Source organism: Copidosoma floridanum, unplaced genomic scaffold, assembly GCF_036245765.1.
Source record: "Copidosoma floridanum isolate Cflo_tuat_1 unplaced genomic scaffold, Cflo_Japanese_pri ptg000001l, whole genome shotgun sequence".
Lineage (NCBI taxonomy): Eukaryota > Metazoa > Arthropoda > Insecta > Hymenoptera > Encyrtidae > Copidosoma > Copidosoma floridanum.
The window spans coordinates 11,014,604-11,027,670 of NW_028321878.1; the positions used below are offsets into that span (position 1 = coordinate 11,014,604).

The 13,067-nt window shown below is 39.2% G+C and overlaps 2 protein-coding genes across 5 annotated transcripts; one reads left to right on the forward strand and one right to left on the reverse strand.

The window, feature by feature from the left end:
• The first annotated feature begins 1,770 nt into the window (after positions 1-1,770).
• On the forward strand, positions 1,771-7,382 carry LOC106647975 (pancreatic lipase-related protein 2). The gene is made up of 7 exons (XM_014364570.2): positions 1,771-2,083; positions 2,661-2,799; positions 5,779-5,927; positions 6,269-6,514; positions 6,606-6,815; positions 6,890-7,046; positions 7,134-7,382. The coding sequence occupies exons 1-7, from the start codon at positions 2,032-2,034 to the stop codon at positions 7,189-7,191; spliced, it is 1,011 nt and encodes a 336-aa protein (XP_014220056.1). The 5' UTR covers positions 1,771-2,031; the 3' UTR covers positions 7,192-7,382.
• A 259-nt stretch (positions 7,383-7,641) lies between these two features.
• Positions 7,642-12,835, reverse strand: MetRS (methionyl-tRNA synthetase 1). 4 transcript variants are annotated; one of them, XM_089593685.1, is made up of 13 exons: positions 12,158-12,835; positions 11,734-11,888; positions 11,549-11,665; positions 11,185-11,470; positions 11,008-11,092; positions 10,823-10,939; positions 10,555-10,758; positions 10,212-10,488; positions 9,764-10,145; positions 9,248-9,698; positions 8,889-9,169; positions 8,528-8,562; positions 7,642-8,161 (listed from the first exon to the last, which is right to left on the reverse strand). In XM_089593685.1, exons 1-13 carry the CDS (start codon positions 12,252-12,254, stop codon positions 8,009-8,011), a joined length of 2,640 nt encoding a protein of 879 aa, XP_089449811.1. In that variant the 5' UTR covers positions 12,255-12,835; the 3' UTR covers positions 7,642-8,008. The 4 variants fall into 4 exon arrangements, with proteins under 4 accessions (XP_089449811.1, XP_089449798.1, XP_089449803.1 ...); XM_089593672.1 differs by having other exon boundaries at positions 8,528-8,758; positions 8,833-9,169; positions 11,008-11,117; positions 11,189-11,464; positions 12,146-12,833; XM_089593677.1 differs by having other exon boundaries at positions 8,528-8,758; positions 8,833-9,169; positions 11,008-11,117; positions 11,198-11,470; positions 12,146-12,833.
• Positions 12,836-13,067: the final 232 nt, after the last annotated feature.

Here is a 13,067-nt window from a genome sequence, read left to right on the forward strand (position 1 = left end):
ATCGGCGCTTCCTCTTGCGAATGTTGAATGGGAAAAAAAAAAAAATCGCGTGACGCGTATAGTACGTATATGCATCTCCGCGTAACGTGCGTGTGCACGCACAAGAAGAAACGTAGAAAAATTTAATCGGAACTATATGATTACTGCGTACTTGTTTCAAGTCCGATATTTTTATTGTCTCGCGGTTTGTTTTGTATACAAAATCCAACGCTTCATCCGCGAGTCTCGCGTTGTGCTATCAACTCCTCTAAGTACGTGTTTTAAGAAAATATTTTGAGTTCTTCCTTGGATTTTGTCTTCAATCCCACCACGAGTTTACAATTTTTTTTAATTTTGAAGTGTGGATGAAAAAAGTTGTTTGAGTGGAAAAGTATTGATAAAATCGACCGACTTTTAGAAACTAAATATTAAAAAACATGGAAAAATAGACTGGCATTACCGTTGCTCGCTTTCGACCTTAGTAGCGTGATATATCGATTAATGGGGGCAGAATTTAATGTTATATATGTGTGACACAAAACAAAAATTTTGAAGTAAAAAGCTTACGTAAATAATGGCACATGGTACAAAAAAAGTAAATGCAAGCATAATTACAAATTATACTTTATTAGATATTCCTTAATTTTCAGTAATATTTATAATCTTTGCATTATAATTCACTTGAGATTAGTCACACTTTTACTACAACATCCGTCATTTCCTTCTGTACGTTCGTACATGAGCATCAAGAGATGGTATGCATAATTTGCTGATAGAATTACCAAACTTTTTGGCTATTTTATAAGAAAAGAGACTTGTATTTGATTGTTTGAAGAATTCATTTGTCTAATCATGCCTTACGTTAAATTAACTTTTTGTATAAAACAGAATCTTAAAATTTTAGACTGCAAGTGTTTACAAGTGTTTAAATGATCAGTACTGAAAATAAAATGTATTCCAACACTTTTTAAGATCTTTAAAAAAAACTTGTCGATACGAAACAACTGTTTATTTATTGTTAGAAAATAAAAAAAGTATATTCCATGGGATTGGGGCCGAAACATGTAAATTATCTAAGATGGTTTTTTCCTCTCAAAAAAAAAAAAAAAAAAAAATAGTCCAAACCCATAATAAATGAATAAGTAGCCCAGCAACCAAACGCGCGTAGCGCAAGGGGGAAAAAAAAACGCGTAGCCCGACGATTTCATCCTCTCAGACACGCTGGTTTGCAAGAACAAGAGAACGAGAGGAAGAATAAAAAAAAAAAAAAAAAAAAAAATGAAAATAAAAAAATAATCCGCGCCAGTGATGCCAAGAGCGGCGCGACGCGAAACGATCCTCCCGTGCATACGTATACACATCCGAGACCCAACCGCAAGCGATCGCGTCTAGAATCCAACGTATCCCATTAAAACCCGCTCTCCTGCACGTATATAAATTGTGTATAGAAGAGAAAAAAAAAAAAAAAAAAAAATTGCGGAGATTTTGCACGGAGCGTCGCGAATTACACGTATCCGACCGCACGAGAGTCTGTACACGTAAGTTGGAGTGCGAGTATGTACATATATACGAAGAAGGAGACGTCTCGGCGGCGCCTGTTTTATTTTATATACACACATGAGTATCAACACGTATGCGAGTGGATCATCTTTTTTTTTTAATTCTTTTTCCCTTATTTTTTTTTTTTTTTTTACAGTCGAGAAAGTCGGTAGAGCGCCTCTCTTGTGTATGCGTGTGCGGCGCCTCTAGTCGATCCCTCGCGAGCAACGGCGCCACCGCCACAGCATCCGCCGAGCGAGTAACCGATCTCCTGCTCTCTCGCTCGACACTGAAAATCTTAGTCTTAATCCGAGCAGCCGGCGGTCGATCCGCACACGCTTCGCGTGTTGTGCCATTCCGCGGGACATTTTTTTTTTTTTTTTTTTTCGTTTGTTTTCGTTCCATCGATAATTTTTTTTGGTGCCTTTTGTTCGTTCGTTCAGTTATCGGGGGTTTTGAGTTTATTCGATTTACAGAGCAAATCTTTTACTGGTCGTCCGTCGCTTCAGCACAATGTTGGGCAGACAGGTGGCTGTTGTCCTCACTGTCGTTGTGGCCTTCTCAGGTGAGTAACGGTTGGCTAACTTTTTTCTTAAATGCTACTGTAACTGGGGACTTTTTGCAAAAGGTGTGCAATGAAAAAAAAAAAAAAAAAATCGGTAATGCAACGATATAAATCGTAGAGTCCATTTTATGCACTCTAATTCAATGTTACATCTTATCGCCGTTACAATGTCGCATAACAGCTCGTTTCGTAATTATCAATGTATCGTCATTATTTGTGGGTGGGACGTATAGGCGTACTTTACCGCGTGACTGAACGTTAATTATTGTATCGGTTGTTCTTCAACCATATACTTACTTACCGTAGCGTTTTAAATTTTTCAACAAAAACTCGACTCTCGACCTTTGAATTTCGTAATCAATTGATACGTTTGTTTAATCGTCAAACTTGACACTGTATTTTTGCCGTACGAGTGTGTGTATACACAGACATAGTTATATCTCTCGACGATACGTGACGTCGAAATTGAGTGATTAACGCGTGTATACAATTTTGCGGTGATTATTCGATAATCTGTTCTGTGGGAGATTAAAATTTTTTTTGGGAGAGAAAAAAAACATGCATACGATTGTTTCAGGAAACTTGATCGGCAAGACCCAATCGGCTCCGCCGAAAGATGCGACTCCCCAAAATTCTTTGCTCAACGAGGTGGAAACGATGATCGACACGGCCATCAAATTGATCCGCGAGCCGGCTACGTTCAAACTCTACACGAGGTAACTTTTTTTTTTTAGAAGTATACAAATTGTAGAAGTATACAAGTACAGAAATTTTCAGCAAACTTAAAAGTTGAATTTTAATATAAACCAATTATCTGCGGGGTACTGCCGTCAGTGAGATATTTTTAGTTGTCTTATGCTGGAAGAAAAATCAAGCGTTAATACACTGAATTGAGAGTATACTTAAAAAAGAGTATCTATCGGAAAAAAAAAAAAAAAAATGTTTATGGCACACGAAATCGGAAAAAATTGTTCACACAATTCAATCAACGTATTTGCAACAAAGTTTAATAAATTATCTTTAATATATACAGTTTTTATAATAACCATGTCCCTCGCACACTCGTCCGTATCGTAAGTATAAATTTCAAGTTTCAACGAGTAGTGTGGTTTATCAGCTTTAAAAAATAACAATTTAACGCAACGCCGATAGAGTTGCAATGATATAATGCGCATTGCTCACTGTGAACTTGCTTTTCCAGATTTTTCTCTCTCGCCTAACTTATTTCCATACAATTGTCAGAGCAGTTTTTTTTTTTACTGTGTACGTTGAATTTGATATTTTTTAAAAGTATTTTTAATTTATTGTTAAAACTTTTTAGTCTTATTATCTCAGGACTACGTTATAAAGTATAATACAACAAACAAAAAAATATTACGACTTGATGAAGAAATTTTAGCTTCAAATTGGTCTTAAAAAAAAAAAACCACGTGTGGCGTTTGCGTTAATTTTACTTTTTGTTTATTTTGCGATCCCTCAATTAGTGTCAAAAATTTCAACGCCTACTAAGTGCGTCACACTTTCTTTTGAAATTTTGTTTATTTCGTTTATATTTAAGGAAACAAATATTTTGCCAATTTTTTGAAACGAGCCAATTTAGAAAAGAAAAATTTCTTATCTGAAGGGTTTTCACCTACAGTCCGACAATGAAAGGTCACCCATTTATCTCTTACTCAACTATTTACCTAAAAATCCCAAACAGAAAAATTTATCGTACATACAAAGAAGAAAAACTGTTTTTTTTTTTCCCCCAAATAAATACTCGCTATATAATTTTAAAACAATATAACGCAACGAGTCTAGACGTTGATATACGCATATTAATAGACGTATCCCTCCCATGAATCAAGAGCGCGCGCCAAGTACAAAATCAAAACGATCGCGAAATCGTCAAAGTCGCCGAGAAGAAAACGAAATGTACGAAGAAGACGAAGATGAGGTGGCGCCGGCGCCAGAGCCGGCTCGTCAAAAGAGCGCCGACGTGCATTCATTAAACAAACACTCGCATACACACGCAGAAAATGACCATCTCACAGTGCGCGTCCGAAATTGGCGCTTAATTTTTTTCTTTCTTTTTTTTTTTCCACATTTCGTTTCTGCACGTGCACAACTTCGTTCGTTAACGATGCGGCGCCCGGCGAAAATCAAGCGATAACGATCACCGCCGGCGTTGGCAAACCTCTGCTGCAGACACTGGTCATTTTTTTTTTTTTTTTTTTCCTCTCTTCGCTTCACACCCTCTGTCTCTCTGCCGTGAGCGTCAATTGGACACGCGTATGTTTGTTTTAATGTTACACACATGACATGCGCACGTTTATATAGACAGACGGTGCGAGACATGTGCGCTATGATGGTTTATTTTCAGTGCTGACGAGCTCGAGTTGCGCCGGCCGACCAGTCGTGAATATATATATTATCGCAATGATAAAAAAAAAAAAAAAAAAAAAAAAAAAAAAAAAAAAAAAAAAATTGACGATACAAACGGTGTATAGCACACATCTCTCTTTGCGCGCGAACTGAGTAGTAAAGCGTTGTACGTTATTTTATTTTTTATCTGTGCATATAACACGCATTGCGCGAAACGAAGGGCTTGCGCGAGTTTTTTTTGTTTTTTTTTTTCGCGGGGGCCGCGACTTTGACATTCGAAGCAGCGCGCGCGCGCTGGATGTACAACGTGTCGTTTGACGCGTGCTCTCGTTGCCTATATGTTATCTTCGCGTTCTCGAACTGCAAATACTTACTTGCTTTTACGATGGAGCTATTATTTTTCTTGTTTTTTTTTTGTCTCATAAAAGATTATTCGTTTGATGGGAAGCATAAAAACAATGTCAGGATGTTTGCGTTCGAATCGCCAAAAAAACTTTTTTTATGCTTTTTGGGGATTTCAGGGAAATCAACAAAACACAAGTTTTTATTCGATGTTTTTTTGGAAAATATCCCAATTCACAAACAGAGGCTATCGTGTGAAAATCGTTTGAAACGATTTTAGTATCATTTTTCATTTAAAATGAATCTTCGCCAAACTTGGTACGAGCAGAGCACCATTTTTCACGAGTATCTTTTTACTTATGTGCTTGAATATCATCCGAACGACGAGTGTTTACATAATAATCACTTACTGCGTCTATTGACAATTTTCTTTTTTCTTTTTTTTTTTTTTTTTTACATTTATTAAAAATCTAAAGTTGTAAAAAATCGATCGAATCGATGTAAAAATCCATGAATCGTATACATCGTGCGATTTTTCTGCGAACTTGGAAACTCTTGGGATTATTTAATCTGATGCAAGAATCAGATCAAACGAGCGATACACATTTATTTAGGTCATGTGCGCACATGTGGTTGGAGATGATAGTTGTTTCACTCGCGCGTCCATGGGTATAGGTGACTAAGCGATGCAAGTTGATGTTACACTTTTTGCTAGTAAAAAAAAAAAAAAAATTGAGCAAACCTCATCGAATGCATTCAAACAAAACAATATCATGATCATCCGGGCCTACGATCTTTAGCCCGAAAACTAACGCAATCGATCCAAGGAGACGCTGGAATTTTTTTCATTCGCCGCTACAGGATACAATTGATATTTTTTTTTTTTTCAAGGACTCCATCAGCTCTTTTTGCTTCTCAAACTCCCCTGACCTTCGATTTATCCAAATGAAAATTCACACGCGCTCAACGTTGATTAACCCTTGCAGGGAAAATCCATTCGGAGAGGAGCAGATGTTGCTGAACAACACGGAAGTTTTGTACGCCTCGCACTTCAACGAGAGCCGGCCGACGAAGCTCATCATTCACGGATTCAGCGACACGGGCAAAGAAGCCTGGATCCGAAACCTGATCGAAGGTGAGGGAGATCGATTTGCTGCACGAAAGCTGATCTTTTTGAGAAAGAAAAAAAAACAAATAAAAGATGTATCTCCTCGGAGCTACGATAACCCCGCGACCGGACCTTCTCGAATCGAAATTTTTCTCGCTCACGCTTTCGCGATGGAAAAATCATATCCGCGCGATTGCGCTTCCTAATTGCAACGAGTGACATCATCACCATCATCATTTTTCCACATTGAACAAATGAAGATCATGCAGTGATCGCGTGTCCATCGGGGCTTTTTTTTTCTCTCTCTCTCTCTCTCTATCTAAAAAGTAGTAAACAAGTATGAAGTTTGTACCCCTCTTGTTTTCCAGCCTACCTCAAGTATCAAGACGTGAACGTGATAGTCGTGGGCTGGGGCATATTGGCGGCCGATCCTTACCCAACGGCAGCCAACAACACGCGCCGCGTGGGCGAGTACCTTGGGCTCTTCCTGGATTTTTTGAGCCGCGAGTCGAACCTCGAGTACAAGGACGTGCACATGTGCGGTCACAGTCTTGGCTCGCACGTGGCTGGTTTCACCGGTGCCTTCCTCGACGGTCGTATCGGCAGAATAACAGGTGAGTCTTTTACCCCGCGCACATCGACACAAGCCCGTTGTCTAGGTGTGATGCACGACAACCACCACATCGATTGGTAATTTTTCTCAAGGTCTCGATCCGGCGAGTCCGCTCTTCGAGACGGCCAACGGAGTCGCCGATCCCGCGGACATCCGCCTCGATCCGACGGACGCGCAGTTTGTCGACGTGATACACACCAGCGGCACCGCTTTTGGCTTCCTCGCCGCCATCGGCCACTCGGACTTTTACCCGAACAGCGGCAAGTTCCCGCAGCCGGGATGCAATTTCGGGCCCACCGACAGTGAGACTCGGTTTTTTTTTTTTGCTTTAAAAACAATTATTGCGACTCTTTGTAAATTTTTTGTCGGTACACAGCCTACTGCAGTCATACACGGGCTTACCAGCTGATGACGGAGAGCATAGGCAGCACGTCAGGATTCAAGTCAAAGAGCTGCGAGAGTTGGGAGAAGTACAAGGACGGACACTGCGACCACAATCCGATCGTTCTCATGGGAGAGTACGCCTCAACATCGTGAGTGTAGCGCCACGTGATTGTTGGCCGGACCTTGGTGTACTTGAGTTGTGATTGATGATTTTTTTTTTTTTTTTGTTTTTGCAGATTGCGAGGGAAATTTTTCTTGGCGACCAAGTACCCACCGCCTTTCGCCATGGACTGAAGTTCTCGTGAAATCGACGCTCACAGCTTCACTCTGTACGATTTGTCGCGCTTTCAACTAGTCATTTGTCAGATACTGTATTTATACGTCACGTCGCACGTCTAACTCGCTCTCTCCCTTTTTATTGGTTAATGATTTTCAAACGGAATTCCTTTTTCTTTCCACTGATTAAAAAAAAAAAAATTATTATTATTACAACAGTCAAAAGGAATTATCGGTGCATCGTTTAGGAAAAAAAAAAAAAATAATAATAATAATAATAATAAATAAATAAATCCAACACCTTAGCTGTACTTGTAAGGATAACGAAATTTTGCATAATTGTTAATGTATATGTAATGAAACGATCATATAACTTACAATGTGAATGGTCAAGCGAACTAAAGGAATGATAATATCTATAGCTGCTTTGTGAAATCTACACCTAGAGAAAACTACACAAGCTTCTTTAAACATGTATTACCATCTTTATTTTTTAAATAATTTTCTCGTTTAGTTTTGTATATGATTATTATATACATCATCATTAAATGTATCTACTCATTCATGACGTGCTTAAGGAAAATCAATAACCTAGGCGGTTCTTTTTTTTTGCTCTTAAAAATATTTACATGCATAGTACATTACATTGATTCATAAGATAACATAAGATTCAATAATAAAAAATGATCGAATAACCAGTCTAATTGACAGTCGACATTTGAATGAGATATTACTCACTTGAATGAAAAATCAGCCATCAGCAGTAAAAAATCGTCATTAAAAAAAGAAATTATCAGTTCTCACTTCATTTTTTTATCTGATTAGAAGCTAATTGTTACTTTTTCTTCTTTGATTTTTTATGGCTGGGTGCTGCAGTCGTTGATCCTGTCAATTCACTTAATTTTTGTTTCATCTGTAGAAGAACTTTCACTTGTGGTTCCCACACGCTCTTGTCGCCTTGGGCTTTTAATTCTCGTACTAGATTGCCCTAGTTAGTAAAAGCAAAAACCGCTGTCAATTAACTGATACAAAACTTCCTCTAATTATTTATTACCGATAATACAATTCAAACAGCTTTGCTAACGCCAAAAATGCTATTATTTAATGAATCAAACAAATTCTTAACTTTTGATGAAAAAATATATATAAATAAAAAAATATCGCTACCGAATACTTCTATGATTACTTGTTGAAAATAAACTACCGTTAGTATTATTATTTGTATTTAGAAAATTTCAAAATATGAATCATAGTTAACAAACAAAAAACTTAATGTACAGTTGAAGGCAAGAGCTAAAAACTTTGTATAGTTCACACAAACTTTAGCCTAAAATAATTGATCAACTGTACTCACTTGTTTTGCGATTGCTGATTCAAGTTCAGCGACGTCTGCAGGAACGCTGTTATGTTGAGTCGCGGGCGTGGTCAAATTTGGTGATGCCGTTTGCGCTATTGACGGAGATATCTCTGGTTTACTTTTGCTTTGCAAATCAGCTAATTTTTGCTTCAGTTTTTTCAGAATCTCCACTTGCGGCAGCCAGACGGACTTTTCTTCCGTTGCTTTGAGCTGTCTGACAATATCGCCCTTTCAAAATAGAAAAGAAATAACTTTCGACTATTGTTCACAGCGATAGCAATCACAACAAAATATAAGCTTACCTGTTTAGCAATCGACGCTTCTAAGGTCGCCACATCAGCGTGAGGTGCGGATGTACCTTTGGGCGGCGGTGTGGGCTCTTGTCTACCTGCGTAACTTTTTCTTAGCTCTTCGACCCTTGAGTCCTCTATTTTAGTAAATAGCGGCGAAGGCTTGCCAATACTGTGGCCTGTCGATAACATCAACGTCACGACCTCGGGAATATAGCCGTAGTTTTGTTTCGTTAATCCTAACTGAGCTCTAAGCTCGCGTGCTGTGTTCGGCATATACGGGGCTATCAGAGCAGACAGGAGACACGCGATGTTACAGCACACGCCGATGACAGTGGCCCCCTTTTTCCTGCAACATCAAATGGATCAACCATGAAATTACCAATCTCTAACTTACTTTGAAAACCAAGGCCACGAGCAGACATACTTTTCTTCCTCGTCACCCTTGACCTTGACCCAGGGCTGCTGGTACTGCATGTACTGATTGCCATGCTTCGAGATAGCCAACACGTGTCTCAGTCCATCCCTCAGCTTGGCTTGCTCCAAGAGTGTAACATAACTTGTTAACTCGCGCTGAATCAGCGCAAGAACGCGCAGATCGTCTGCCTGGAGATTTATCTCTGGCACCTTGGAATCGAAATTCTTCTCAACAAACATGAGAGCTCGGTTCACAAAATTTCCAAAGTTGTTCAGCAGTTCGCTATTGTTTTTCGTCGCCAAGTCAACCCAATTGAAGTTTGAGTCCATATTTTCGGGTCTGATGTAAGCCAGGTAGAAACGCCAAACGTCGGCAGGTATGCCAGTTTCTCGAGCGTCTGACCCGAAAACACCGACTCCTCGGGATTTCGAGAATTTTGTGTCCTCGTAGTTGAGATACTCTGGAGAGAATATTTTTTTGATTAATTTTTTGATTAATTCACGGTTACAGCGAAAGAGGACTTACCAGTCGCCATAAGATATTTGATGATCGTGTGTCCCTGATTAGCTGCAAATAACGTGGCTGGAAACATGATGCTATGGAAAGGAACGTTATCTTTAGCCATAAACTGGTACAGGTCCACGTCCACGTCCTTGGGTTTCCACCACTGCTCGTATTCTTTGGTGTATTTCTTGGTAATACTGATATAACCAATGGGCGCGTCAAACCAGACATAAAAAACTTTATCGCGATAACCATCCAAGGGCACTGGAATACCCCATTTCAAGTCTCTCGTGATACAACGTTGCTTCAACCCATCCCTGAGCCAAGGCTTCATAACTGCTCGAGCTACTGCGGACCAGCCGTTCGTTACTGTCGGTGCCCACTCTTGTAAACGCTTTTCAATCTATAATAGTGCAACATTGTTAAGAAAATTAGCTCGAACATTTTGACTCGCAGCAATAAGTGTTACCTTGGGCAAATCCAAAAATAACTGAGTTGACGCTTTGATTGTTGGTCTTGAATTACAAACTTTACACCGAGGGTTTATCAGTTCGATGGCATTTATGAGGTGTCCACAGCCGTCACACTGGTCGCCTCGTGCATCTTCGTATTTACAGCCTGGGCATGTGCCCTCAACAAATCTGTCTGCCAAAAACTTATCACAATTTCCACAAAGAAGTTGATCTACAGAGTTACTGATTATGTAACCCTGCTCTAAAACTCTCAAAAAGATTTCCTGCGTCACTCTGTAAGCAATTTTGTTTGTTTGAACAGTTTTCTTTTATTTCCATGATCGTGGATTGTTTACTCACTCAGTCTGTTCTGGCGTCGATGTGCGACCAAAATAATCAAAGCCAATGTTGAACCATCGATAAATATCGTTATGAATATCAAAATACTTGTTGCAAATTTCTTGAGGAGTCATTTTTTCCTCAAGAGCCTTGGCTTCGGTGGCCGTCCCGTATTCATCCGTTCCAGATATATAAAGTGTATTATAATTTCTCTGTCGACAATATCTAAAAAATATAATACGTAGAATGTACACCAGATGTTCAAAGAGTAAATTCAATGTAAGCATACCTTGCAAAGATGTCAGCAGAAAGAACACAACCGATTATATTTCCTAAATGCGGTACGTTATTTACATACGGAAGAGCTGAAGTAATTAAAATATTTTTCTCTCCTTTTTTGGGTAATCTAAACACACAAATAAATTATTGATTTCTGTACTACATACTGTGATGCCAAATAAATCTTAAGCTTACATTGGATACTGAGAATCCTTTACACAAGAATAAGCAACAGAACTCCAGTTATTTTTAACAGCATTCAGTTCTTCTTCGGAGATTACTTTAACCTCATCAACAGGATTTTTCTAACAGAAAATTAAACAAATGTTAACTTTGTCTCACGGTATCAAGAAAATTATCATATGTAGGTACTTACTTCATGAGCTGCAGGAGCTTGTGCATTACTTAATTTTTCAGCACCAGTGTACAAATTCAGAGGATACCAAGCTGCTGCACTGATTGCAACAATAGCTTGGATTCCTCTTTCCAACTGTACCTTTTCTAATGATTTCGTAATCTCGGGCAGACTTTCAATACTTTTTAACCACTTGGAGAGATTAGAAAATTCTTTGGAAATAATTTCACCGATTTCAGTGGTAACTAGTGTTGACCAAAGAGTTACCCAAATGGTGGTGTCAACCACAGTTACATTCTTACACTACAATAATAGCATTGAAATTCAACTATGAGGATAAAAAGAATTAGTTAAATAACCAATAAAAATATCGAAACTTACCTTAATCAAGTACTCTTTGTCCTTCAATGCTGTGTTCAGTTCCTTCAACAGGGACCATATTCTTGGCTTATGTGATGTGTCCAGTTTCCCAGACCCACCGTAAGCAACTATTGCAGGCTGAAATAAAAAGAAAACAGGTCAGGCAACTATTTCACTCTCAAAGGAGATTGACATTATTATTTTACCAGCAACTGAGTCGCATCCCATTCTAGCCATCTGTTAGCATCCACATTGTGCTCCTGGCCAACAGGTGCAATGTACTGAACTGCTGCAGACAAGCTGAACAGTTCGTCTCCAGTAAATGCGATTTTTAGCACAGGCAAACGATTCGCAAAACTCTCTAAAAAATATACCAGAACTCATTTTCATTATCACACTTTTAAGTAGGATCTCAAGCGTGATATTGCAAGGTGAAACACAAGAGAGTAAAAATAACTTATAAACGAATGAGTGCATATACACAGAGAAGATTTTAAAAAATACGTGCAGAATCCCAAGATTTTAAGTTGATAAACTTTGTCTCTCAACAACAGTGCAGTTAATATTCAAGGAGCTCTCTGAAGTGCAAAAAAGGGTGGAAGGGTTAGCGTGACTCACGTTTGGGCTCGCGTTTTAGGTCGTCGAGGTCGAGTTGGCAACCGGCTAATTCGGCAGCGATGATCAGCTTCAGCACGTTAGGATTATTAGGATTCGACGAAGCTTGCATTTTTGCACTTTCTCTAATTAACAATTTTTTAAAATAAAGTTTTCACTGTCTGCTTGAAACGAAACGGATTAACACACGCGGAGTGCGAACGCCGGCCCAATATGCGCATCTGCACGTGATGCAATATACTTAGATGCACAGTTGCATCAGTTGCATCGTTGCATGCACAATATTGCACAAGTACGGAAGCCTGGTCACGAAATCAACATAAAAAACGCAAAAGAGTGCAAAAAACACGTATAAGTACATACGAGTACGCAAAATCACGTACGAGTGCAAGAAAGCGCGCGCACAACACTTGCAAAGCAGACGGTTTTTATTTCATTTTGTTTCAAAAGTACAAATATATTGGAGATCTATTTCCGGGTAGAATGTATATTAAAAACTTGCCGCAAACAGCACAATCAACCCCAACTTTTAATTTTATATGTATAGGATTAGTTGCGGCTGGTTTATAGTTAATTGCATGGCTCTACTGTGGGTGTAATCCGCAATCGCCGCCAGCAGTAACATATGTAAGACGTGACAACGTTGCGTGGTTGGGGGCGCTACTGTCGATTTACTGGTGATGTGATCCGCAATCCCGCCAGCAGTAAAGCAGACGACGTCGGTCTACTATAACTCTTTTTCGTGACATTTTCTGATTGTAAACAAAGCAAAGCAGACGATAGAATGTCGGAAAATGTCACGAAAAAGAGCAAGTATACTATGGGTGTATTCCGCAAATGCTGCCAGCAGTTAAGTTACGTAGGTCGTGGTAACGCCGCATGGTCGGGTAGCGCTAGCGTCAACCTGTACTAACTGTCGGTGGGT